Source organism: Ursus americanus, chromosome 23 (genome assembly GCF_024610735.1).
Source record: "Ursus americanus isolate L20-20 chromosome 23, mUrsAme1.1.p, whole genome shotgun sequence".
Lineage (NCBI taxonomy): Eukaryota > Metazoa > Chordata > Mammalia > Carnivora > Ursidae > Ursus > Ursus americanus.
The window spans coordinates 30,238,712-30,264,137 of NC_142149.1; the positions used below are offsets into that span (position 1 = coordinate 30,238,712).

Genomic DNA, 25,426 nt, shown 5'->3' on the forward strand with positions numbered 1-25,426 from the left:
CTGCTAACCTCTCCACCCCAGGACATGAGAACTTTCTAATCTGTGGAAACTGGCAGCCTGATTCCTGTTTGCCCCCCACCCCAGCCAGGATACTTGCCTGACTCTTGGACCAAAATGGTCAGTTGGTTAGTGGCAGAGGGTGGCACCGACAGGCCCACTGAAGAAGATGATCATTGACGGGGTGGGGGGGTTGCCCCAAAAGAAACTGTGAGATTTGAAAGTGCCTCGAAAGTACGTTCTGTCTGTTTCATTTCTGTGTTCTGCTGTGCTTTGTACCCTGTAGGTGCCCATAAATATTGTTGGGTAGGAACGACCTTAGGCCTCTATGTGATTTCTGAGTTGGTCGTATTCTGCTGTCTGCCGTTTGAAAATCGGTGTCTCACCTGTTGCTCTGCCCACCTGAGGTGGTGGTGTGATGGGCTGCTTGCCTCACACCATCTTTTCTGATTCCTTCTGAAGGCATGTGTCATCTTCATTAGCTTTTTTTGGTATGCTTGTTGTCAGAGCACAACTTCCTATCTTTTGGGCAGTCTTGAGTAGTGTTCTGTGGTCATGGGCAGGAACTCTGTGTACCTAGGAACACTTCCCTGCCACCTGCTTTATCACTATCCTCAGAAATCTGTCAGAATTTACTGGTAAAGCGATTTGGTTGCCAAGAGCAGGGGGTAAGGGGGTAAGGGACAGGACAGATGTGCCATGGTTGTTATTAAAGTTTTTGAAAACCACATTCCTACCCCCCCAGATGAAGCAGTGGGAAGACCTTTGTAGAAAATGCTGATTCCCCCCACCCCCCACTTTTATCATTTGAAACCTAATGAGACTGGACCTGCCAGGTGTTTGGTCAGCAGAGCAAGGAAGACTGGGCATGTCACCTTTGTGTGGGGTTCCCTTTTTTACCAAGTTTTCCAAACTGGGAGTTAGTTTAATTTGTAATCGAAATAGAGGAGAAACAGCTCTTAATTTGAGAGCATGTCCAGAGAGGAGATTTTTTTGCTCCTGGCTCTTCTTACCTGGAGCTCCTAGGATTGGGCTCTGGGTCTCCATTTTTGGCTGGAGAAGGCTTCACTGAGTAGGTGCTCCCACCCAGACGGTACTAGGTTAAGCCTCCAGTTTCCTGGAGAGCAGCCCGGGAAGTGTTCTGTGACTTTTGGACAGCTGATACACCGGGAACAGGGAGTGGGGCTGGGCCGGCCACGGTGCCTCACCTGACTGCTCTGTGGGGCCATCACAATGAAGGGTGTGGGGGACAGTATGGGCCAGGACCTCACAGCCCCACTGTGAGCTAATGCGGAATCTTTAGGGTGCCAGCATGAGTCACAGCCCACATAGGCCCCCTACGGATGAAGGTAACAACTGCTTGAACATCAAGGCTGGGCTGAGACCTACATCCCTGAGGCATGGCTCCGGCACTCTGATTCCTGGGCCCCAGCCATGCTGCGGAGGGTGAGTGGCCCACCGTACCATCGTTCTCCACCCTCAGTGGCAGCACCAGACACCACTCGGCAAGGTGGGCTTTGGCTGTCAGGGCATCTGTCCAGCTCTTGTGTCTGTTTCTGGTCTGCTGGGAACACCCTCTGGGACTGCTCTGTCTTGTAGGGAGCCACGAGCTATATGTGGCTGTTTAAATTTAAATTAATAGTAAATAAAATTTAAAATTCAGTTTTTCAGTTACACTCGTCACATTTCAAGTGAGTAAGTAGCCGCCAGTATTGGACTGTAGTTGCCACTTAGAGATCACCCGGGCCTTTGCCTCTTGTGACCTGCTCTGCTTTGGCCGTGTTTCAGCCGCTGCCACTTGTTCCCATTGCCTTGGCAGGAAAGGTCAAACTGCTTTTGTCTGGCCCCCTACCAGCTCTTCAGCCTTGGCTCCCAGGACTTGTTCTGCTCTGCTTTGCGACTGCTGCTCCCTTCCACCCCCAAAGGCATCTTGGGTTTAGAACCTTACATTTATGTCATTAACCCACCATTGCAACCTAGGCAAATTCTGGCTGCCTTTGAGACCGTCTTCTTTGGGTTCTGTTTGCCTGCTTCTGAAATTGGGCTCAGCTTGGTGCAGGTGTGAGAGACACAGATTCTTCAGCATGCATTGTGAGCTTCTGGTGGACAGAACCTTTTTCTTGTAGCAGCTTAACCATATTTATGTGTGAATTATCACATGAGTGAGTGTATGTGTGTAGCCTCCACCTGATGAGGAATCAGGTAAACGCATCCTGTAGAAACCCAGAGGCCCTCTTGTGGTTTTGCACAAGTCCTCCAGTGGACTGGTGGGGGTGGAATGGGAAAGGGGGAGGGGGACCGGGTCGGGACCTTGACCTGGCCCACAGCCTCTGCTGTTCTCTGAATGTGGTGGCAGCAAGTCCCATCCTTTGAAGACCCCCTTCAAGGGGAGAAGCCCCTCAGCAACAACTTAGTGGGCTGAGCATTCTAGAGATGGAGTGTCTCAAACACCTGGGGACAGTCTTTGGTAATACGAACACATAACTCTAGAGTAATGGAAATATTCCATTTCCGCTGGGGGGAGTGTGTACTAGAAAAGTCCATTCAGAATGCTGAGTGGATGTGACTTCAGTGACCAGGCCCGAGTCCACACTGGACTTGATAGCCACTTGGCTCCTAAGTGCTTGTTTTTATGATCAACTTTCCCATCAATTAATTACATGCAGCTCTTTTTTTTTCCACAATAACTGCAGCCAAATGGGCTTAGTCACTGGGACCAACACTGTTTGTACTGTTCCCAGAAATTTGTTTTCTTGTTTAGCAGAAGGCTCTAGACTGCAGTAACTGGGTTGGTCATCGGTGCTGGGAGTGAGGCCATTACTTTTCCAGAGGTAAGCGTTTCTAAGAAGTCACAGGTTCCTCTGGGAGAAAGGAAAGGAATCCTTTCAGAACCCGGACAGCGCAGGTGAACCTAAGGCTTTGTGGGGCCGCGGCACGTGCCTGCCTTGGGCTGTGTGTGACCACCGGGCAGCCAGCCAGCGTGCATCTAGTCCCGGGCAAATGGACCTGCTAAAAATAAGCAGGCAGCTATTTAATTCCAGCAGATTCAAAATAGCCACGTCTCCTCCCCACCAGCCCTCAGGCAGGGCTCTGCATCCTTCTGCAAGGCTTTTCTCTGGCTTGCCTGAGTGTCTGGGGCCTCGGGAGGGGGAGGCCCTGGGGGAGGTGGCTGCCTTCAATTAGCTTGTGAGTGTGAAGGCTTTTAGACCAACGGTGTTAAATGCCACTTATATCTTGTAGTTCAGGTTTTTTACAGAAAACAAAAACCCAAAAACCAGGGCAAAGAGAACACCTCAAGAGTCTGTTCCCAGAGGAGGAAGGTAGGCTGAAGTGTGCACATGTGTGCATGTGGGCCTACGTGTGTGTGCACGGGTGAAGGCGGCCCTACCTGAGAATTCAGAGAAACTTGGGGCCTCTTGCAGCACCTGTCTGGGCCTATCAGACCAGGTAAAGCAGGGAGGATGGCATCCTGCTGATCCACAAGAAGTCTGTTTGAGGTGAGATTGGCTCCAGTAAGACCCTTGGAAGTGAAGGGCTGAGGAAGTGAGGGACGTCTCATGACTGGGGGTACAGTGGGGGGCTTCAGTCACCTGGCACTCCCTGAGCAGTGCCTTCAGTGAGACCCAGCGAGTCTCCTTTGGGTGGGGTGGCTACTGATCCTGGGGTTCTTGGCTCTGTTCTTGGTGGAGATGGCTAATATCTCTAATCACAGTCCCCAGGTAGCGACGAAGAAAACAAAGCACGCCTTCTCCTAGCTGGGGATCTCACACCTCTTTTCTCAAATTGCAGGAGCTCTTCAGTTGGGCAGTTCCTGTGCCTGGAGGTCTTCATGGAGAAAAGGGCTTTCCCTGGAGGAGCAGGGGTCCTGTCTCCTGGCTCTCCAGCTCTAGTCCGAGGGGGCAGTGGTGGGCACTGGGGATCCAGGTGGGGCATTCAGTAATCTTTGTGTTGGCTGACGCCGCCTGGGTACCCGTGTTAACACACCTTGTCAGGGCCCTCGTGCCACAACAGTAGAAGGCATCTGGCTTGGAAGTGGTGCAGAAGCGGTTTCCTGAGCTGAAATGGCCACGTAGCTGCAGCGGACTGTCTGTAGAGGGCTGTGGAGGGTGGGTTTGAGGGCTCAGAGCCTCCATCTCTGGGGAACAAGTGGGCAGGTGGGAGGGTTCAGTGGGTGAGTGGTGGAGGTATCCAGGCAAGCCGCAGAGCAGTGTTGTGTCCCCAGGTGACTAGTTCTGCGCGCAGTGTGAACTGGGGCTGGGAGGTGAAGAGGGGGCTGGGGGACAGTGATGCGGGGGCCAGGGTGTGGGCTGTGGTGTGGATCAGCGAGGGTGCAGGACCTAAGCCAGGCCAGGACTGTCTGCTTGAGTGTGGGCCTCTGCCTTATATAGCCCGTTCCTGGAATCTCCAGAGGCGAAGCGGGGGTCACCTGCTGGACCCTTAGGATCTGTTTCTCGTACCAGAGGGGTGGGGGCTTCTCCCAGCTGTTTGAGGGGCAGTTTGTATCTTGGGTAGCAGCTCCCTCTTTAGACACCTCAGCTTGAGTTTGGCCTTGGGCCCTTGGTGTGTAAAACAGGAGACTGCCCTCTGTGCATTGTTAAGCCTGAGGATTCTTTATCTTCCTCTCTGCCCCATTCCATGGAATCTTGTTTCTCAGATCAGAGAATCGGTAGCAGACCATGGCAATCATAACTATAAATCTGCTGAAATGAGATTGTCTAGTTAGTAAGGAATCAGAACCTAAATTGACTGGCAAGAGGAGAAGCCAGGGTGAGACCCCAGCCACACCTACTGTTGCAGGTCACCTGTCGGGTAGGACTGATGTGACAGTAGGCCATGTCACAGGCCTGCCACCTTAGCCTGAGAGCACCCTTCCCCCAAAGCCTCTATTCCTTCTCAGATTTTATTTTTATGTGGAAGACACTGACTACAAAGCAAATACCCTAATGTAGTCTACCACTTCTTCGGGGGTGTGCACAATGTTCCAGGAAAGTGATTCTCCAACTTGCATGTACACTGGAGTCACCTGGGTTAGGGGCACCTGGCTGGCTCAGTCAGTGGGATGTGCGACTCTTGGTCTCCGGGTTGTGAGTTCAAGCCCAACGCTGGGTATAGAGATTACTTAGAAAAATTTTATTTTATTTTATTTTATTATTATTATTTTTAAAGATTTTATTTATTTATTCTGACAGAGAGAGACAGCCAGCGAGAGAGGGAACACAAGCAGGGGGAGTGGGAGAGGAAGAAGCAGGCTCCCACCGGAGGAGCCCGATGTGGGACTCGATCTTGGAACGCCAGGATCACGCCCTGAGCCGAAGGCAGCCGCCTAACGACTGCACTACCCAGGCGCCCCAGAAAAAATTTTAAATAACCACCCTCTGCCCCCACCCCAACCAAACAAACCAAAAAACCTGGTGCTTTGGTCTCACTCTCAGAGATTCTGATCGAATTGATTTGGGTGCCACCTTGGCCTTGGGATTTTAAAAGCTTCCCAAGTGACGCTAACACGCCACTGAGTTGGAGAACCGCTGAGAGACTTTAATTCTCTCTCCCCAAAAGGAAGAGATTTTTATCCTATATTAGCAGATGAGGAAAAAAACTACTGGAGCTAGTAAGTGAGGTCAGTAAGGTTGTAGGATACGAGATCAATGTGCAAAACGGTCTCCTGTCCTACAACCCGAAGGCTTGGCGTGTGTCCTTCCTGGTTTTTCATTAGGATTATGTGGACGTACACATTCCACGTATGGGGTCTACGTCTGTTTTCTGCGTCGTGGCAGTTTTTCCACGTCCGTACATGAGATCAGCCTACTTCTCGATGAATTCTGCAGTGTATTTAGCAGTGATGCCCCAGAATTTTGTTTCAGTGATGCCCCAGTGAGCCTTTATATAGACCTTCGCCTGTACAGAGTTGTTTTCATTTTTTTTTTTTTAAGATAAGATTGCTGCTGTGGGGTTTTTAGGTCATAGGTTACAACGTTTTAGGAGCAATATGAACTTCCCCTTTCCTTGGTCCATATGCTGCCTCATTTCCTCAGACACATTAGTGCGGTCCAGACTTAATGTGGGCTAGAACCCGAGTTCTAGTCCTTGGCTGTATGACCTTGAGCTTGCTTTTTTTTTTTTTTTTTAATTCTTTTAAGTTTTTATTTAAGTAATATCTACACCCAATGTGGGGTTCAGACTCATGACCCCAAGATCAGGAGTTGCATGTGCCACTGACAGAGCCAGCCAGCTGTCCTGACCTTGAACTATTTTCTTTCTTTCTTTTTTTTTTAATTAAGCAGGCTCCACACCCAGCATATGGAGCCCAGCTCGGGGCTTGAGCTCAGAACCCTGAGATTGAGAGCTGAGCCGAGATTGAGTGAAACGCTTAACCAACTGAGCCACCCAGCCGCCTTGCCAACCTTGAGCTGTTTTAACCTTGATGATGGCAATACATTCCAGACCAGGTGGTTGAGGATTAAGTGACACGAGGGAGAGCATCTAGTGAGGTTCTGTGTTTGAATCTAAAGTTAGGAGAAGCATCATCGAACTTTCTGCCTAGAGGGGTTGGTAGGATCTTCTGAGTCTGGCCACTGCTTAGCTCTGCTCGATATTTTCCAATCCCACAGATTCACTTCCAAATATTAGCAAGAAGGTTTATGGCTTTCCCCACCCCCTCACTTTGGGGCAGAACATGTTTCCGAGTGTTCTTCACTGTAATGTGTTTGTGAATCCCCTCGGGGTCTTGTTAAAATGCAGTTTGTGATTTATTAGGTCTGGCCTGGGGCTGTATTTCTAGCAGGTTCCCAGGTGATGCTCAGTGCTTCTGGTCCATAGACCACTCTTTGAGAAGCAGAGTCCTAGAGCGGTGGTTCCCAGTGGAGGCGCAAATCCAAATAAAGCACACTAGGGCACAAACCCAAATTAAGGTATAATTCACCATATCGGCGGAGGATTTTTGGTTTTAAGAAGGCTTGTGATATTTGCAGACAGAATAAAATTTACTGGCATGGGAGGTACTGAATTATAAGCATTCTAAAATAAGTCTGTCACAAACCTCTAAAGAGAGCTAACCCAGCTTAGCACTTAATACATATCTCAACTAATCCTCGTACCAACCCTCCTTTATGAGCTGTGTCCCCTCTTATGAGGAAAGGAACCTCCGTCTTCATCTCCTTTATGTGTCTGCTGCCTTCTCCTGGCCCTTGATCATTTCTCCTGGCCCAGATCCAATTGATTTAGGTGTCCAGGTTCCTGTCCCTCCAATTGCTGTTCCTCCTACTCCCAGGATCACCTGGGAACACAGTTTGGTTCTCTGTTGCCTACAGGATAAAGTCCAGACTCCACGGTGAGGCCCCAGACCCTCATTGGGTCCACTAAACAACTTGATTCTTCAAGCATGACCTGTAGCTCCATGCCACTATATGTTCTGCAGTCTCTCACCCTGGAGCCTCCCCCTCATCCTTTTGAAATATTACTCATCCTTTATTCCAGTGCTTTCTTGCTGCATCACTGTTTCATTGAGTTATGATTTTGTGGGTAATGTGAGGGACATACATACATGTGGTTTCACGGGTCTTTAAAAATACTCCAATGTCGGGGAGCCTGGGTGGTTCAGTAGGATAAGCGTCCGACTTGATTTTGGCTCAGGTTGTGAACTCTCAGGGTCGTGAGATCGAGCCCCACCTCGGGCTCTGCACTCAGCAGGGAGTCTGCTTGAGGTTCTCTCTCCCTCTGCCTCTTCCTCTGCGCACTCTCTTTCAATAAATAAATAAATAAATAAATACTCCAATGTCACCTGAATAGATAAGTGTTCTGGGAGTTTAGAGAACTAAAAAACACAACACACTATCCCCTTGGGGGGAGGATGGAATTTGGCATTGAGAAGTGAAGGAAGGGATTTGGGTCCAAGAGAAGGCTCATCTTGTTTCAAGGGAGTGTGCGCGGATGAGGAAGCAGAAGGGCGTATGTCTCCCTGCCCACCCGCCTCCAGTGGATCATGCTGTGGGTACAAGAAGGGGGAGGGATGCCCCTTACATAAGGGGCAGGGAAGGGGGGAGACAGCAGGTTGTCTTTCTTTGCAGTGGCATCAGGACCCCTCTGCTTGGCTCTCATAGCATCCCTCTCTCCTCCTCCTCTCCAGGTATAATTTCTTCAGGCCTCCAGGATGGCCATCCAGTTCCGTTCCCTTTTCCCCTTGGCATTGCCTGGAATGCTGGCAGTCCTCGGCTGGTGGTGGTTTTTCTCTCGTAAAAAGCATGTCAGCAGCCAGGACAGACAGGTGGAGGCTGTGGAGCTGAGGGCTGGCCGAGCCATCAAAGAGCCACGCCCCAGGGCGGACCCCTGTCCTGGAGTAGTGTCCACGACGCCCAGCCTTGTACTGCCGGCCGAGAAGGAGCCCTCTACTGGGAGCAAGCCTCACGCGGAGCCCCCAGCCTTGCTGCGGCCACATCCAACCTGTCGCAGGTCCGAGTCCTCAGGCAGCCTTCCCAACACCACCGACCCAAGACTCCGGCCAGGAACACGCAGAGATGACAGCGCAAAGGTGGAACTAGCCCTGACGCGTGATGAAGCCAGGTCCGTTCCCCTGGAGTGTCCCCTTCCGACCCCGAAGAGTGTTCCTTTCCCCCACGAGGCAGCCGAGGTGTGCAAGCAAGAGCCCCCCTTTGGTGCAACAGGAGGTCGGGGCTGGCAGGGCCAGGCTGCGGCCCCCCAAGAGAAGCCGAGAGAGACGGGTGGGGCCGAAGGCACTGGTGATGCGCTGTCAGGAGAAAGCGTGCTGGAGGAGGGTGTGTTGTCCCAGGAGCACGACTCTGAACCGGCAATCAGCGAGGTGCCCAGTCCCGCTCCCTCGGGAGGAGCGGGAGAGAAGGGGAAGGACAGCCCCACGCAGGCGAAGGAGGATGCCGTGGGGAAGCTGCTGAGCGGCCTCATCGAATCGGCTCACACGGAGCTGATGGAGGACGAGGAGCGGCTGGTGCCACGGGTCCGTGGCAGAGCCCGCGACGCAGACTGCACAGGGGAGCCGGGCCAAGACGAGGCTGCGGAGCAGAATGAGAAGATCGAGCAGGCTGCTTATCAGATCATCTCCAGAGTGATCTTGGAGGCAACTGAAGAGGTGCTGGCCACCACCATGGGCAGGATTGCAGATCGGGTGTACCAGGCCTCAGCCGGTCAGCTCCCAGGGCAGAAGGAGGAGAGCTGTGTGCCAGTCTGCCAGAAGACGGCCCCGGGGCGAGATGCTGGGGAGCCCGCACCGGCCACCGTGGAGCCAGAGGCGGCCTCCGGCGCAGACGCTGCCCTCCGCTTGCCGGACCTGCCCGCAGACGACCTGCCACCACCAAAGACCTACAGGAGCTGCCTGAGCAGCCCTCTGTCCAGCCCCAGCAAGGACAGGAAGCCAAAGAACTCCGCACACCACATCTCCCTGGCCCCCTGCCCGCCGCCCGCCGCCCCCCAGGGAGGGTCGTTAGATGAAGCCAGTGTCCTGGCAGAAAAGGCCGGATGCACCCCCTGCACTTCTGACTACAGCCGGGATGTCCCTTCGGTGGCCTCTGAGCCGTGCTCAGATTCCATCAGCACTTCGGGGCTGGAAGACTCGTGTACAGACACCAACTCAAGCCCCAGGAGCAAGGCCATCTCCTCGCCGCTGCCGGAAAGTACTGTGCCCTTCAGCAACGGGGTGCTGAAGGGGGAGCTATCAGACTTGGGGAATGAGGATGGATGGACCGTGGATGCAGAAGCAGATCATTCGGGAGGTAGGAGGGTCTTGGATGTTCCTCGCTTGGAGGGACGGGGTGGGGATTCTCCCATTGTTCGGCAGGCAAAGGCTGCCGGTCTGCCTCTCCTTCTGCAGTAGTAATGCTCTTCAGCTCCGTGTCCCAGCTGGCCTGCGGAATGTCGAGGCCCAGCGTAGCGCTGGTGGGTCACTGAGAAGTTAGGCTCTCCTGAACCCCCAAAGCCACGGGAGCTGTAACTTGGTTTAGCAGCCAGGGACCCTCCCCAGTCCTCCCGAAGGAGTCCATGTTGGGTTTGGTGATGAACCTCCCTGTGCCTCTTTCTCTCTCTTAAACCTGACCTTTTAAAGGTTTTTGTAATGGAGAGGCTTCCTTAGCTTTAATTCCCAAGTACCAGGAATGGGTGTGAACTTTTTTTTTTCAATGGTTTATTTCCTTTTAATCATGTGCTTGTTCCCATGTCTTCACCTGCCTTCCTTCTCCAGAAGCTCTTACCGGGTAAGTGCCCAGAGAGCGGCCACAGCCTTGACACTTGAGGGAGGCTCTCGCTCTCCTGCCTTGTTGTCGCCACTATTCCTCCGCAGAGAGCCTCCGCCATTTACTTTCTGTGCAGCTGCAGTTCCGTCCCCGGGAAAGAGGGGCACTTTGGTCACGAAGTGTCCACTGGGGTTTTCGAGTGCTGACCCCAGCATAGACAGTTCAGATCGCTCACATACAGGTCAGCAGCTCCTGACCCTGGTTTCGCAGCCACCCTGGGGTATTTTCAGTTAGTTATCTCCCGCAAAGAGGCCATGAATTCCCTGTGGGGTCTCTGACTTGCTTGTCCTGGAGCCGTGCCCCACTGTCTCCGCTCCAGGAAGGTCGGGAGTCTTTAGGGGGAATGTCACTCCTTCCAGCCGCATCTGGTGTGTATCCCACACCACATTTGTCACCTCTGAGATGGCTAATGAATTTAGACACCACTGATTTCTGTACCTCTAAATGAAACAAAGCTCATCATTGTGACCGTGGTTGTAGAAGGCCAGAGACTATAAGATGCATCTGAATTTCAGGGATGTTAGGGTTTTTTGTTTTTGTTTTTTTGGTTTTTTTAAAGATCTTTAAATGGTAAACAAAAATCTTTCTAAGAATGAAGGAGTTTCCCTTTATCGGCTGGCCGTCAGCTGAGTTCAGCCCGTCAGCCGTGTCCTGCCACCTGCAGGTGGATTGTGGCAGCTCCTCGGGTGTGGTGAAGGCCTGGCGCTGAGGCCTCGCGGGAGAGCAGGCTGACGGTCGGTTGGAGGTACAGGGACAGCAGATTGGAGGCTGGAGTGCCATTCTTTTGGCACTCCGGCGGGCAGAGCACAGGCTCCTTCCTCCCGGTCATCCACACCCGAGCGCGCACAGCCCTGCCCTTGCGTGAGGAAGTTGAAACCTGGGGAGCCTGGGGACCACCAGCTGAGGAAGCTGGCCTGTGAACGCAGCCTGCTAGTGTCCCGTGGGGTCTGAGCCACCTCTGGGTGTGCCTGGGGTGACCCATATTGGCCAGTCCTGTTCTGTTCAGGAGAGGCTGAGGCCCCTGATGTTGAGGGACAAGGTCACTTTGAAGGTGACTCGTCCTTAGCTGGGGACGGAATCTCATTGAAGCCTTACTCTGCATCCAGATAGTACATGCAATGCTTGGAAAGGATTATGTCCAGGGTTTGGAGAAATCATGTGGATAATAACCTAATTAGTAGAATCTCAGGAGCGATCTATTTCTGGCAGTTAAGTTGTCCGTATTTAAGCCGAATCCTTCCTCTTAAGCTGGTCTGGACCGTGTTTTTCCGGGATAGCCGCTCTGGCACACTCTAGAGCGGGAGTGGAGCAGACCCACGCTGATGCCAGGGCCCTGCTTCCTGCCCTGTTGTCTGGGGCATGAGCTTCAGCCCAGTCTTTGACCAAGGGGTGAAGACCCGCCATGAGCCGGAAGAGCATTCAGGGTTCACAAGTCAGGCCTAAGCAGTGGGAGAGGAGGGCCTCCTCCCTTCATCTACGTCCAGTAGGGCCCCGGGGCAGGATAAGAATGGGGCCCTCAGACGAGCCAGCAAGGGAGGCCTGTTCTAGCTCTGCTTGACTGATGTTCACCAATGAGCCCGGGCCCGGGGCCTTGGGGCACTAGAGTCCCTTGGTCCGAGTGGCTGACGTGGTTGGAAGGGTGTGGGCCAGTTGTGACTGGTCGGTCTCTGTGGAGGCCTGCCCTGAGAGCAGGCTCCAGGGACCATGTGGACCTTTTGGCCTGCTCCCCCCCACCCCGTGGGCTCCCCTTCCCAGCTCACCACTTGTCTCTGCTCCAGCAGCTGTGGCTGGGCGTGGCTGCCAGTTCAGCAAGTGGGGATGTGAGTGACAGGCTAAAATTAGGTGTATCTACACCCCCAGTCCTCCTTTCATTGGGGTTGTTCTAAGCCTTGTAGACTTCGGGTTGACAGTCACCTGCCAAGCTTGAGGAGGGGGTGTGGGGCGGGGGCCTCCTGGGAATGTGGATTTGGAAGTTCTGCGTTACTGACTGCTCTTAGCTGGCGTCTGTGTGTCTGTGCATGCTGCTTCCTCCCCTGCAGGCTCGGACGGGAACAGCATGGATTCAGTGGACGGCTGCTGTGGCCCCAGGAAGACTGACAGTTTCCAGAACGCCCAAGCAGGCTCCAGTCCTAAGAAGGTTGACCTCATCATCTGGGAGATTGAGGTGCCAAAGGTAAGGGCTGCAAGCTCCACGTTCCCTCAGGCCCAGGGTCATTGGGCTTAGGGGGGAGGGACAGTAAACCCAGAACAGCCCCTGAGTAAGCCAGAGGCTGATGGGAAAGGGAGGGCCACACTCTGCCAGGGCCCAGAGCTTCCTGCGACGTCGTGGAGTCCCCTCAGCTGCCCTCAGGAGGGACCTGTTCTCATCTCCTTCAAACTCACTCATTCTCCCCCTGGGGCTTCCTTGTGTGTGCTGGAGCTCTGATCTGTTTGGAGATGCTAGCAAACACCAGACTGAGGGCATGGGCCAGGCAGGAGTTCCTTCACTGTGCTCTGCTCAGAGCTCCCCAATGCGAAGTGTATTTGATAATTGAGCACAGCATAAATCCATATTTCAGAGAGCTTGAAAAGTATAGACATGTATGAAGAAAATAACAAGCTGCTCTAAACTCACCCCCCGGGAGTGACTGTGAGGACGTGTATTTCCTTCTCGTCTTGCACCCTGTGGTTTTTAAACAAAACTGAGATTATGTTGCTTTAATTAATGCTTTTAAATATTTAACAATTCAATTTTCCTGTGTTATTCTTTGAAAATATGATTTTAACTGCATTATTCCTTGTGTGAATGTCAGTTTACTCCACCAGTCCTCCAATCCAGGCTACTGAGTGGTTTTGAGCTTTTTGCTATCTAACTCAACAATTTTATTAGCTTGATCTTGATGTTTCTCGCTGGGGCTCATAAATAATTGGCCAACTGAATTCTCCTGGGCACTTAGCTCCCTGCCGCTGTGGAGACTTGGCTTGGATTGAACTGTGGGTCAGGCGGGCTGCTTTGACCCCGGGGTGCTGGCTCCCTAGGTGTTTTCTCCCCCCGTGACCCTGAGAGCCACCGTGCCCTCTTCTCCTTCAGTGGTTGCAGAGGGCACGGGCAGGCAGCTCTGGGTACAGCGTAACCGTGTCCCTGGTGGCTCTGCTGGGGTGGGGTCATTTGGGATTGTCTCAGAGCTTGTCTTACTTACATCATGGCTAAGTCGGGCTGCTCCTGTCTGCCTTAAGCTCTCGGCACGCTGGGCGCTTCTGCAAGCCTTGTGCTCCGAAGGCTCCGGGCTGCTATCAGTTGGCAACAGAAGTGCAAGGGTTCTCAAATGGAGCCTCTTTATCTTCAAAACTGGATAGACTTGAAGAGGTCTGAGGAGTGATAAATCGACCCTTGTGGCTGGCAAAACCTCTCCTAGTATAGATTTGGGAGGAGAAGACGCTGGCTTTGCAGCTTTCTGGATGTGGGCCAGGTTGTCAGGGAAGAAATGGGAACTGCTGAGTCCAGAGCCGGACTGTGTAGTTCAGCCACTTAGTAGCTGTGTGATGTTGGGTGAGTTACTTTGCCTCTTTCAGCTTGTTAACCTCATCTGTAAAATGGTGATAAAGGTATCTGGTTCAGAGCTAAGTGCTCACAACAGTGCCTGGCAAATGAGTGCTGGCATGTTCACAGTTAATGATGTGTTTGAGCTTGACCTTGCGTAAAACGAAGGTAGGTCTTTGGGAACGTAGGGAATTGGTTTCCCATTAACTCCTCCAATGGTCTCTTTCTGTCTCAGCACTTAGTTGGTCGGCTCATTGGCAAGCAGGGGAGGTATGTGAGTTTTCTGAAGCAAACGTCTGGTGCCAAGATCTACATCTCAACCCTGCCTTACACCCAGAACATCCAGATCTGCCACATAGAAGGTCGGTGGCAGCTGCTGGCCCGGGTTTCATTGTCTTCCCTGAAATGTAAAGCATTTGAGTCCCAATTATTCCCCTTTTGGAATCCAAGTCTCTGAATAGAAAACCCTGCTCATCCTGGGTGAAGGGAACATGGGCGGGGGGTCTTCCTTCGGCCCTCCTCTCCAGTTCAGCTCCCTGAAGGAGCCTCAGCACCCTCCCCCAGATCTTCTGGCCAGGAGAGGCATGGGCACTCAGACGGCAGGCTGGGGGGGGGGGGGCCTGGGTTTATGGTGCCCACTGCCTCACACGGCTCCCTCACAGAGCAGAGCATGATTCTCCTCTGGTCGGGCAGGGCTGGGCCTTTCCCATCTGCTAGCCTCCTATTGTGTTCAAAGCATGGACACAGCGGCAGGGGTACCATTAGAAAGGTCAGTGGGTTGCAGGCCTCTTTAGATGCCTTTCTTCTTAAAGCGAAACTTAGCTTTCTGGCACCTTAAAGACATACTTGAACGCTAGGAAAACTCTTGTGGAGTGGGGTATATACATGCGTTTGGTTTTCCTGTTTGTCATACCCACTGTGACTCTCCTGCCTCTACCCCCATTTAGGTTCTCAGCATCATGTAGACAAGGCACTGAACTTGATTGGGAAGAAGTTCAAAGAACTGAACCTCACCAATATCTACGCTCCCCCACTGCCATCCCTGGCACTGCCTTCTCTTCCAATGACTTCCTGGGTGAGCATGCGCCTAGGGGACCAGATAAGACCTTCTTGTCTCCCTTTCACTCCAGCCTTTCCCAAATAAGAAACTCCCAAGACTGTGCTCGTTGATGCCTGTGACCTCTCACCTCTGGCCTCCTCTGGTCGGTTTGGTTCTGCTTCTAGCTTGTGTTCTCTGCCGCCAGGCTCTGGGGCTGAAGTGCTGGTACAAAGCCAGATATGCCTCTGTCCCCACTTGGAAGGACTGTTCTCGGGCTCTGCTGCCCTGGCACCTTTTGTGTTTTCAAGACATTTGCCTAGAAAGGATTATAGTCTATCCAGGAGACTGGGTGCACCCAGACTGGCTTGGGTCCCTTCAAAGCTGGTGATGTGTCCAGAGTCCCAGCCTAAGACCTCTGAGGCCTGGGTGGGACCCACTGTTGTGGGTCTGGATGGGCTTGGAGTGGGTTCTTATGTTCCTTACTCCTAGTTGAGTGGGGTCTAGTGGTGGCCCTAGTGAAGGATTCCCTTCCCCTTCTCACAGGAGGTACCTAGGTTATAAAGGAGAAGAAATCCTCCCCACCCGGCCCTGGGAGCCAGGTGGCTCTTTGGAGGTTGCTCCTGGAGTTTGGCAGGAGGGAAAGCTGACATCCTGGGGCCTTTGTGTGCTGGGGGCTGTGAGGTCTCTGGGGCCTATCACTCGAGATCCTGCAGCATGCCGCCAGCTCTCTTTGAGCCTTCTGTCCCTCGTGGAAGAATTGTAGGGCTCTGTAGGCTAAGATGACAACAGCACTTCACACACAGGCTGAATGTGCTGCTTCAGGAAAATTGTCTCCTGGTGTGTGTTTGGGGGGGTGTGACTTCTTGGTTCTGTATCTCCAAAGACACTCGTGCCGTGGGGGGAGGGATGGGTGTCCTGTTACTTTCCTGTGGATATTGGGGAGTGGGCTGAACCCCACTCCATGCTTTACTTCTGAATCCTAGCATTTTTTCCCCAGCAGGCTTGGACCAGACCCACTCTTTAATTGTAAATAATTGAGCAGCTGGGATGGCTTCCTTCCCTTGTTCTCTGTGTGGCTTGGTGGAGCTGGTGAGGAGATCCCAGGTGCCTTTCAAACAGCTGTACTGGGGGGAGGGGTGGAGGTCAGGACTCTTAGCCAGAGGCCCTGCCAACTGACTGGAAGGTGGTCTCAACATCTTCCTGTGTCCAGAGCACCTAGGGTTGCCTGTAACTTGGCATTGGGAAAACTAGTGTCTAGGGACAAGTCTTTTTTTCCTTTCCTTTTTTTTTTTTTTAAGATTATATTTATTTATTTGACACAGAGAGAGAGACTAGAGAGCACAAGCAGGAGGAATAGAGGGGGAGGGAGAAGCAGACTCCCCGCCGAGCAGGGAGCCCGAAGTGGGAGTTGATCGCAGGACCCTGGGATCATGACCTGAGCTGAAAGCACATGCTTAACCAGCTGAGCCACCCAGGCACCCTAGGGACAAGTCTTTTTGAGAGCAGTCTTGGCCTCTACTAGGGCCTTTAATGTAGGGCCTGGCCACTGAGCAAACCTACATTCCAAATCCAGAGTGGGAATGAGTTGGAGGAGGTCTGTGGAGTGCAGAGAGCAGGAGACAGAATGCCTCAGACTGTTGGATTCTCGCTGGCAGGAAAGCAAAGTAGAGGGACCCTGTGGGACTTGGAGCTCCTGGGCTCAGCTGCAGGGCCCAGGTTGCTGGCTGACGGGCCTGGGGCCTGCCCACCTCTTATTCTCTGGTGGCTTGTTCTCCAGGGCCCTTCATTCCCTTGCCTTCCCTGGGTGTTAGACTCCTCAAGAAAGGCCCCTGCCCAGCCCTGGGACGAGGCCTCCTCTAGAGGTCACTCTTGGCATTGCAGGACAGGGGCCACAGGTGCCACACTTTCCATGGCTGAAGTAGTTGTCCTTGGGCTTCTGCCATTTGGGTACCATGTTGCTTTGGGCTGCGATGCCCTTCTCAGAGATGTGCCAGTTCAGAGGCTTGCCCTGGGGCCTCAGGGCTTATCTCAAACATGAGAAGAGAAGGATTGCTGCAGTGCCTGCTGCTCCTTTCCCTTCCCTACAGCTCATGCTGCCCGATGGCGTCACCGTGGAGGTGATCGTGGTCAACCAGGTCAACGCCGGGCACTTGTTCGTGCAGCAGCACACGCACCCTACCTTCCACGCACTGCGTAGCCTGGACCAGCAGATGTACCTGTGTTACTCTCAGCCCGGAATCCCCACCTTGCCCACCCCAGTGGAAAGTAAGTGCTGCCCTGGGGTCAGCTGGGGAGCCTTGGGCTCTGGCCAGGCCAGGGGGAGGAGTTCTGGGGGTGGCCTGTTCTGCCCTTGGTCTTGACCCAGGAGGAGGCTGTTCTGGGATCCTTCACGGGAACGGCATCCCTGAGTCTTGCCGTCAGTGTGGAGTCACTCCTGGGCTGAGTTTCTCAGCTATCCCAATGGAAATGGTCTTCCCACTGGCTGACAGAGTCCCATGGGATTGGAGTAGATCTTTGACACATGAGTTCAGATCCCAGCTTTGCCATTTATCAGTTGAATGGGGCGATGCCCACTTGTTTGAGGAATCAGGGTTGGATTGTATGTGTGTTATATGTAAAGTCCCTGATCCAGATGACGGTTCTCGGAGAAGCTCCCTGAGAGCAATAGACCCCTGCCGTGGGGTGTCTCCCCTCCATGTGACAGGTGAGAAAACAGGCTCTGAGTCAGGTCGCTGGCCCAGGGGATACCTGAGCGAGAACTGGGGTCTAAACGCAGTTGTGCTCCTGAGTCTGTGCTCGGGCACTATATTCTTATTGCCCTTGTTGCAAGAATCCCGTGTCAGAACATCTCTTCACCCACCCTAATCTAGGGGCTCCTAACCTGGACCACTCTGTTGGGGTTTTAAGGCTTTAAGGGAAACTTTGAAGCTACCTGTAGCAGAAATAAGGATTTAATTGTCGTCAGAGTCTCTTAACGTTGCTTTGATCCATCAGTGAAGACCAAACTGGGGTCTAATAGGTGACTGTACCAGGGGTTCCCTTTAAGGGTCAAGGTGAGGACCTAATGTGGTCGGCTGTGTGTGCAGGCCCTCACCCTGTAGTTCCACCTGTCCTGGCCCAGCTGCCGCAGGGTGGGGTTGGTGCACTGCTGGTGCACTTGCTCCCTGGCCTTGGCTGCCTGGGACACCTTCCTGAAGCAAAGGCGAGAAGAGGTGGGCTTAAGCCTGGGGGTCCTCTTCTGATCGACTTCTGAGTCTCCACAGGCCAGAACAGGCTCCAGATACCAGGCCAACAAGATCTGCTGCACTTGGAGGTTCTTGATTCTTTCTGGGACTTTCCCTTAAGAATATAAATCCCCATTCCCTGAGTTTTGGATTTTACTTGTTTCCTTCTGGTCAATCCTTGTCCATCTCAGGCTTTAGTGGGTTTCAGAATAAATGGATCTGGAAGAACGCTTTTTGGTCTGGAGAGCTTTTTGGGTGGCATACATGGGAGGCCAGATTTCCCACGTGCAGGTCTTTCCCTTGGCCAGTCTCGGACTTCAAGGAAGCTTTGGAGACTCCTGGCTATTCCCCAGCCCTGTGGAGACACAGGCCCCTGAGAAGTAACGTGGGGAGGTGGGTGACCCTTGGTGCCCTGCACCATGCCAGGAGTATCCACACACTCTCTTCCTGACCTGCAGTAACGGTCATCTGTGCTGCCCCCGGCGTGGATGGTGCCTGGTGGCGAGCCCAAGTGGTGGCCTCCTATGAGGAAAGCAATGAAGTGGAGATCCGCTACGTGGACTATGGTGGATATAAGAGAGTGAAAGTGGACGTGCTCCGGCAGATCCGGTGGGTCCACACTCCTCAGACATGCACATGCCCCGGGTGTTGGGATGTGGGATTTCTGCAGAGCTGGCTCAGTTCTGCCAAGCCTGGGACCTAGATTGAGTCTTTCTCCTGCTGCCTACTCTGGTTTGGCAGAGTCTGCTAGAAACAGACTGCATGCTCGCCTCAGCTAGAAAGGACTGTCTTGTCGCAGAGGTCCCCTAAGTATCCTAGGGCAGACGTGAAGCAGGCTTCTCTCTGGGAGCTTGACGCCAGCAGTCCCTCTGAGGTGAGGCTGCTGCAGGGGGAAGCCTGCATTCAGGCATGCTGGGAGCTGCAGCTTGCTGCCCGTCGTATATGCCTCGCCTGGCTTTGTCTTGGGTTTGCTGAGGTCTCACAGGGCTAAAGCACGAAGTAAGTATTGGCCTGAGGTGGTGTCAGCCTTCAGGTTCATAAACAGTGCTCCTTCTTTGCCTTTCTAGATCTGACTTTGTGACTCTGCCGTTCCAGGGAGCAGAGGTCCTTCTGGACAGCGTGATGCCCTTGTCAGGTAACAGATGGGGCCCCTGACATGGTGGGCACAGTCGTTGAGAGTAGGTCTTTCTCTCTGAGAGCCTCGTTTGTGCCCGGAGGTCTTAGGCTAACACAGCTTGCTGCCTCTGTTTTGGATTGGATAGGTCTAGGCTGAGGCCTGAGGACGTGCCTCTCTAACAAAGACTCAGGTGATGCCAGTGCTGCTGGCCCATGGACCACCGTTCTGGACTTTACCCAGGCTGCCAACTTTGAGAGGTTTCTAACATAGGCACTTTCCAGAATGTAGCTGAGACCCAGGGTTCTAGTATCCCTCCGTGGTCGAGGGTAGGTGTGGAGGCGTGTAGCATTGCTCAGCTGGGCCTCAGCTCCCAGGCACCGTGGGGACCGTGTGGACACTCACCTGTGTGGTATCCTAGACGACCCTGTCCCCAGACGGAAGGGGGACATGGTGATCCTGGGCAAGAGAGTCAGCCTCACCAGTTTTTTAAACCCTCTGGAAAATGGGGCAGTATCTGTCCTTCAGGGTGGCCGAGGGAATCCCATAAACCCAGGAGCTAGCATGTGGACGGTGGTCAAGTCGCAGCTGCCGATACCAGGGAATTTGTATTTGTAGGTGATAGTCGGGTCGTGCCACACTCTGGTCTGCATCCGGGAAGGGCCCAGAAGCCCTGCAGGCTGGCTGCAGCCCTGGCGGCCTGCGCGCTGGGCCGACGCCCGCTTCTGTTTTCCCTTATTGCTCTTGCGCGGCTCCGCTCCGTTTCCGTGCGTCCCCGCGCTCTGCGCAAGGCCGGCTGAAGCGCGCGCTCCTGCGTCCGTGCGGCCGGCCTTCCCGACCCCGCCTCTCCGGCCTTCCGCCTCTGGCGCCGCGCCCTCCCCGCCCACGCTGCGCTCGCCGGCCCGCCCTCGTCGCGGTTGCGGCCTCGCTGCGGGAAGGTTCAGCCCGGTCAGCGCCCAAATTCGGCGGCGGCGGGAGCCTTCCCCTTGAAGGCAGCGTTTCTGTCGCACTGCAGGCCGCACGCAGCAGAGAGCCGTGAGCGTATCCGCTCGCAGCGCCGCGGAGGCCTGGCCTCCGTGCTGCCGCAGGGGGCTTCCCGGTGACGTTCTGCGGAGCCTGGCAGTCCCAGGCATCCGCCCCGAGAAGCCCCGGAAGCTGTGGGAGCGACAAGGATGCGTTGCCTCCGGGAAAGCCTAAATGCTTCTTTTCTTTTGCCTTTCGAAGATGATGACCACTTTTCACCTGAAGCGGACGCAGCCATGAGCGAGATGACCGGAAACACGGCGCTGCTGGCTCAGGTGCGGGCGTGGGCGGCGGGCCGCGGGCCGGGGTCTGTCTGACGAGCCCCCGCCTGCCTTCTGTGCCGCGCCTGCCGGCCTCTCTTCCAAGGACCTTGCGTTCTTGCGAACTGACCTTTGAATTCCTTACTCCTTTGTGGCTTGGGCCCTGGGTTGGCCAGCATTCTTTAAGGAGGGGTGCGTGGGGTGGCTTGTCAACAGGCTCGTTTTCTTCTGTTGTTTTTCTAGGTGACAAGTTACAGTCCCACTGGCCTTCCTCTGATTCAGCTGTGGAGTGTGGTTGGAAATGAAGTAAGTTCTGTTCTTCCCTTTGAGTTATTGGCCAGCGGTCATGGCTGGACTTGGAGCTGTATCTGCCGTTGTCTCCTCTTGAGCCACTCAGAGGATGTGACTGTAGACCAGTGGCCCCCCCCATTCAGCAATGTCTGGAGATGGTTTTTGGTTGCCCCAGTTGGGGGTGGCGATGCTAGCGGCATCTGGCAGGTAGAGGCTGGGGAGTGGCGCGAAAGCTCCCGCAGTGCACAGGACAGGCCCCACCGCAAAATGTCGGCGGTCCTTCCTGGACGTAGGACCTTTCTGGACCTTGTGTCCACTGGGTTTTTTTCCACCCCATTTCATGGTGTTAACACTTAGAGTTCTTTAGTGTATTGAGCAGCCTGCCCTCATGCTGACAGAACATTCAGTCAGTGCCCCCATTGGCCTGGAAGAGTCCTGTCCCCCACCCCCTACTTCTCTCCTGCCTTTAGCATGCCGTGGTCAGCTGGGACCGAGAGGGGGAGAACCCGAGTTGGCCTGACAGCTGGCCCTGAGATGCAGTGGGCAAAGCTCTCAAGGGAACTTTGTTTTCTAGGCGGTGTTGATAAACCGGTCGCTGGTGGAGCGAGGACTTGCTCAGTGGGTAGACAGCTACTACGCGAGCCTCTGACCCCCGTCCCCCACAGATGCTTCTGGAGTCTTTTTGCACTGTTGAAATTGGGCTTGGCGCTGAGGCAAAGACGTTACATCAGAATAACAAACGTTATCTTCCCCAGAAAGTCGTCTTTTTTTTTTTCCCCACACTGTTGTCATGTTGAGAAGTCTCCTCTCTGAGACAAGGAAGGAACCATGGGTTCCTTCAAAGCCATAGGATGGTGTATAACAAGCCGGTCAGTTTAGCCTGGTTCCAAGCCTTTAAAAAAAAAAAAAAAAAGAGTGAAAGTAAAACTGTCTGAACCAGGTTGTCCTCCACCACCTCCATCCCCTTCTTCCTTCCCACCTCCTCCCCTCACTCAGAGCCAGACCACCTGCAGCAGATGGGCCAAGGGATGTGTTGCCTGAGGGTTTCTTTTCCTTCAAAATCTTTCTTCAGGGAGCAAGACATGAAATCACTAATTGGTATTGATTACTTGTACAGCTTATGTCAATGAATTTATGATGTTTAACCAGTTTTTATAAACTTCATCTGGGTCTCTAGGAAGGCGGACTTTTTAATGCATATGTAAATACGAAGCAGTTAGACCTTCGGCCTTGGTCGGTGGGGGAGGGGAACGGTTATCTTGCCAAGCCTGGTTGTAATTTGTAACCATTTTCTATTTGTGCAAACTCTGTAAATATATGTTTAAAAAATGTAATATTTTGTATAAGATACACTGGAGAACAAAGGGAACTAAAGATTTTTCCACACCCCACATCATCTGTGAGCAGAAGTAACTTCTGCAGCGCACAGCTACCCCTGCGGGCTCCTCCTGTGGCTTCCCGCATACTGGACAGGGCGACTGTAGGGTATAGATTGTGAGCGGGGATTTTTTTTTTTTTCCCCTGTACAAATTTGTTAAAAAAAAAAAAAAAAAATCAACTCATTTGAATTACCTTCCTGTGGTGTGTTTCTTTTTTTAGACTGGCTTCAGCATTGTGCCGACGTAAGAAAGTAACTTATATAAATCTTGAACTGTATACACTGTAGCTTTGAGTCCATTTCTTCCAGGGTGAGAGGGTTGGGGTGGGGAGTGAGGAGGTGGTGGTGAGTGGTGGGCTGGAGGGGCCCCTCTAAAGGAGCCCCAGGGCTCTGGGAAGACCAGTTAGCCAGAAATTTCCATTTTTCCCTCTCCTTGCCCCTCAAGGTGGCAGCCAAGCTTCCTCTGGCTTTCCCTGGTGAGTGTCTCAGATAGCCAGGCCTGAGTTTAAAGCACTGGTTTCCACAATTCTTTGGGCATTCTCAATAGATCTTTGAAGTTACGTCATCGGTTGCAGCGGTAGGAACAATATATGCCTACATGGGGAGAGCAGAATGACGTTTGATTTTTTATATATTTATTTATTTTACAGAGAGCATGTATACATAGGAGGGAGGGGCAGAGGAAGAGGGAGAAAGAGAAAGAATCTTAAGTGGACGCCCCACTGAGCCCAACATGGAGCTCGATCTCAGTCTCACGACCCTGAGATCATGACCTGAGTGGAAATCCAGGGTCTGATGCTTGACGGACTGAGGACCCTTCACCCTGAGGGAATCCTCCCACAGAGCTGCAGCCACTCCCCTAGCTGTAGGTAATGAGTGCTTGCTTACCCTCATCTGTAGGATCAGCTCATGGGACTAACCTCAACCTCAGGGCGATGAAGTAAAATCATGGGAGTGTGCTCCATTAGAGTTTGGCCCAAGGCGAGCTCTCATGCGATCATAGCTGCAGGATGACCTAAGCCCCAGCAGTAATGGGCTGTGACATTGGCCAGCTTGGGTTACACCCAGTCTCAGCTTTTTCTGTAAACTCTGCATCACTGGAGCAGACAAGGGGGTGTGGGAGCCTTCAAGCTAGTTTGAGGAGAGTCGCAAAGCCTGGTGTGCAGATTTGGCCTTTGGGAGCTATTGAGAGGTTTTAATGGAGGGAGCCCCAGAATTCTGTTGCCTGGTGGGGGATGGGGTGGTCCAGACAAGATAAGGGCTCCCAGTGAGACAACTCCTGGGGTGACAAGTGATGGGTCAGGATTCCTTGGACAAGGCCCCCAGGATCGGGGCAGATAGGTAGTGGGGATGAGGAGGTGGGCTGCTCAGGGCTTACAGTCTCAGCCCGAGGGCTGGGTCCATTTAAGAAGGCTTTGGTATATGGGAGTAAAGTAAGTTTGGAGGTTGGTGAAGGGCATGTACTCTTTGAGTTAACCCTTCTCAGATTACGGAGTTGGGAAAAAGTTGATTTTGACCATTTTGTTGGTCATCTTACAGAGGAGTAGATTTATGGAGGTCCCGGCTCCCCCATTCTGGACACCAGTCCTTTGGCCAGTATATTTCAGACATGTGCTCCGAGTTAACCGGGCCATCCAGGGGACAGCTTAAGTATGACTGAAAACTCATGGTGCTGGAGGGAGACTTGGTCACCTGCCCAGGGTATGGGGGAGACAGGTGGAGAGCTGGGCGTGGGAGGCTGGAGCTTCCAGCCTGTTCTCACTACAGGTGTTTATTTCAACTGTTTCTCACTCCAGTCCTCGGGGCCCTGCCACGTGTGGCTGCTCCCAGCAGGGTGTCAGCCTGGAGGCTGGGGCCGGGGTTACTGCTACGCCTTGTACAGCCTCGCGCATGCCCCTTAACCATCACGGGCTTGAGATAAGTCAAGATGAGCCGGGGTGATGGGGAACTTACTGTGTCAGTGTGCTGTTTTGTGGGAGATACTTGGTCCTCATGAAACCCCAGGGAGGCAGGGACTGACCCTGGAAATAGATGGTGACTTCAGAGAGTGGTTTGCAGTTGGACCCTCAAAGCCAGGCTGTTGTCCCAAGGCAGGTCTTGACCACAGCTCCTCCGGAGCAACGTGAGAACTGATCACACTTCGTTCCGCATCCCCAAGTAGAGGTTACAGTCGTTAAGTCATCAGCCCGCAAAACAGTCTTAAACTGAGAATGGGAAAAACACCATGGCAGAAGGTGATCAATCATTTTGCTTCTATAAGAAATTAAAATTGGAGAAATGCAAATAAAGCCAAGAAGAAGAGGTAGCATGTAGGCCAGAGTGAACGTTTTTGATCTTTGATGATCTAGAAAGGAAAAAAATCTCCACTGGGAAAGGTCGTCAGGGATATGGACAGCTAAGAGAACATCTGGATGGTTTCTGGACCAGCACTGTCCAGTAGAAACGTGTGAGCCACGTGTGTGTAATTTAAAATTTTCTAGGAGCCTCATTAGGAAGGAAAAAACCAGGTGTGACTAATTTGAATAGTTTGTTTAGCCCAACATTTCAACACGTCATGCACATTGGAAATATCAATGAGATTGTATAGTATTTTCATAGTAAGTCTTGGGAATCCTGTGTGTATATTTCACATTTCCAGCCTGTCTTTCCCGACTAACCACGGCTCAGGTGCTCAGCCACAGGTGGCTGCCTTGTTGGGTACCAGACTGTCCCACTGATCAGCATCACACCAGTACTGACGGCCTTAGGTTGACCTTTGTTTGTCCGTATTCAAAAAGCTCTAGGTTCTTTTGCACATTTATTTTTCCAGATGACCTTTAGCATGATTTTTTTGAGAGGCAATCATGGTGAATGTTCTACCGACATTTGGAAAAAATAATGCATGTTGTTGGTTTGTTATAAAGTTTTATGTACTATATTAAATTGAGCTTGTAAATTATTCATATCTAGTTTTTCGTTCTTGCCCCCTCCCTTCACTTTTTTTTTTGGGGGGGGGGTCTGTACTTTCCATTTCCAAGAAAAGTGCATTAAAAGATTCCGGTATTATCAACGTTTTCCTGTTCTTCTTAGGTGGAAACTTCTGAAAGAAGCCCATGGGTGATATTTTCTCATCGTTGGTGTTCTGTCTGGTGCTTTTTGTTTTAAATTTTATATTTTTTTCTGTCACTTAACTAATGAGGTGGGTGGATGGCTTATAAACAGCACACTGCTAGAAGTTTTTAAAATTTTCTTTTAGTGAAATCTAAGAGGTCAGGTGAATGTGGCTTGTTCGTTGTGGTCACTGTTGTGATGTTATTTGCCATGTAGTTCATTTTTCTGTTATGTTTT

At 52.6% G+C, this 25,426-nt stretch overlaps 1 protein-coding gene across 2 annotated transcripts in view; it reads left to right on the top strand.

Moving 5' to 3' along the window:
* The window catches only part of AKAP1 (A-kinase anchoring protein 1), a 36,070-nt gene extending 11,033 nt beyond the window's left edge, over positions 1-25,037 (top strand). For both annotated transcript variants that reach the window (XM_045773531.2, XM_045773529.2), the window contains exons 2-11: positions 8,120-9,734; positions 12,290-12,423; positions 14,006-14,132; positions 14,718-14,845; positions 16,897-17,074; positions 18,492-18,642; positions 19,101-19,168; positions 20,372-20,445; positions 20,674-20,736; positions 21,296-25,037. In XM_045773531.2, coding sequence (XP_045629487.1) covers positions 8,144-9,734; positions 12,290-12,423; positions 14,006-14,132; positions 14,718-14,845; positions 16,897-17,074; positions 18,492-18,642; positions 19,101-19,168; positions 20,372-20,445; positions 20,674-20,736; positions 21,296-21,370 — 2,589 coding nt within the window. In that variant the 5' untranslated portion in view covers positions 8,120-8,143 and the 3' untranslated portion in view covers positions 21,371-25,037. The remainder of the gene's footprint in view (positions 1-8,119; positions 9,735-12,289; positions 12,424-14,005; positions 14,133-14,717; positions 14,846-16,896; positions 17,075-18,491; positions 18,643-19,100; positions 19,169-20,371; positions 20,446-20,673; positions 20,737-21,295) is intronic.
* The last annotated feature ends 389 nt before the right edge of the window (positions 25,038-25,426 follow it).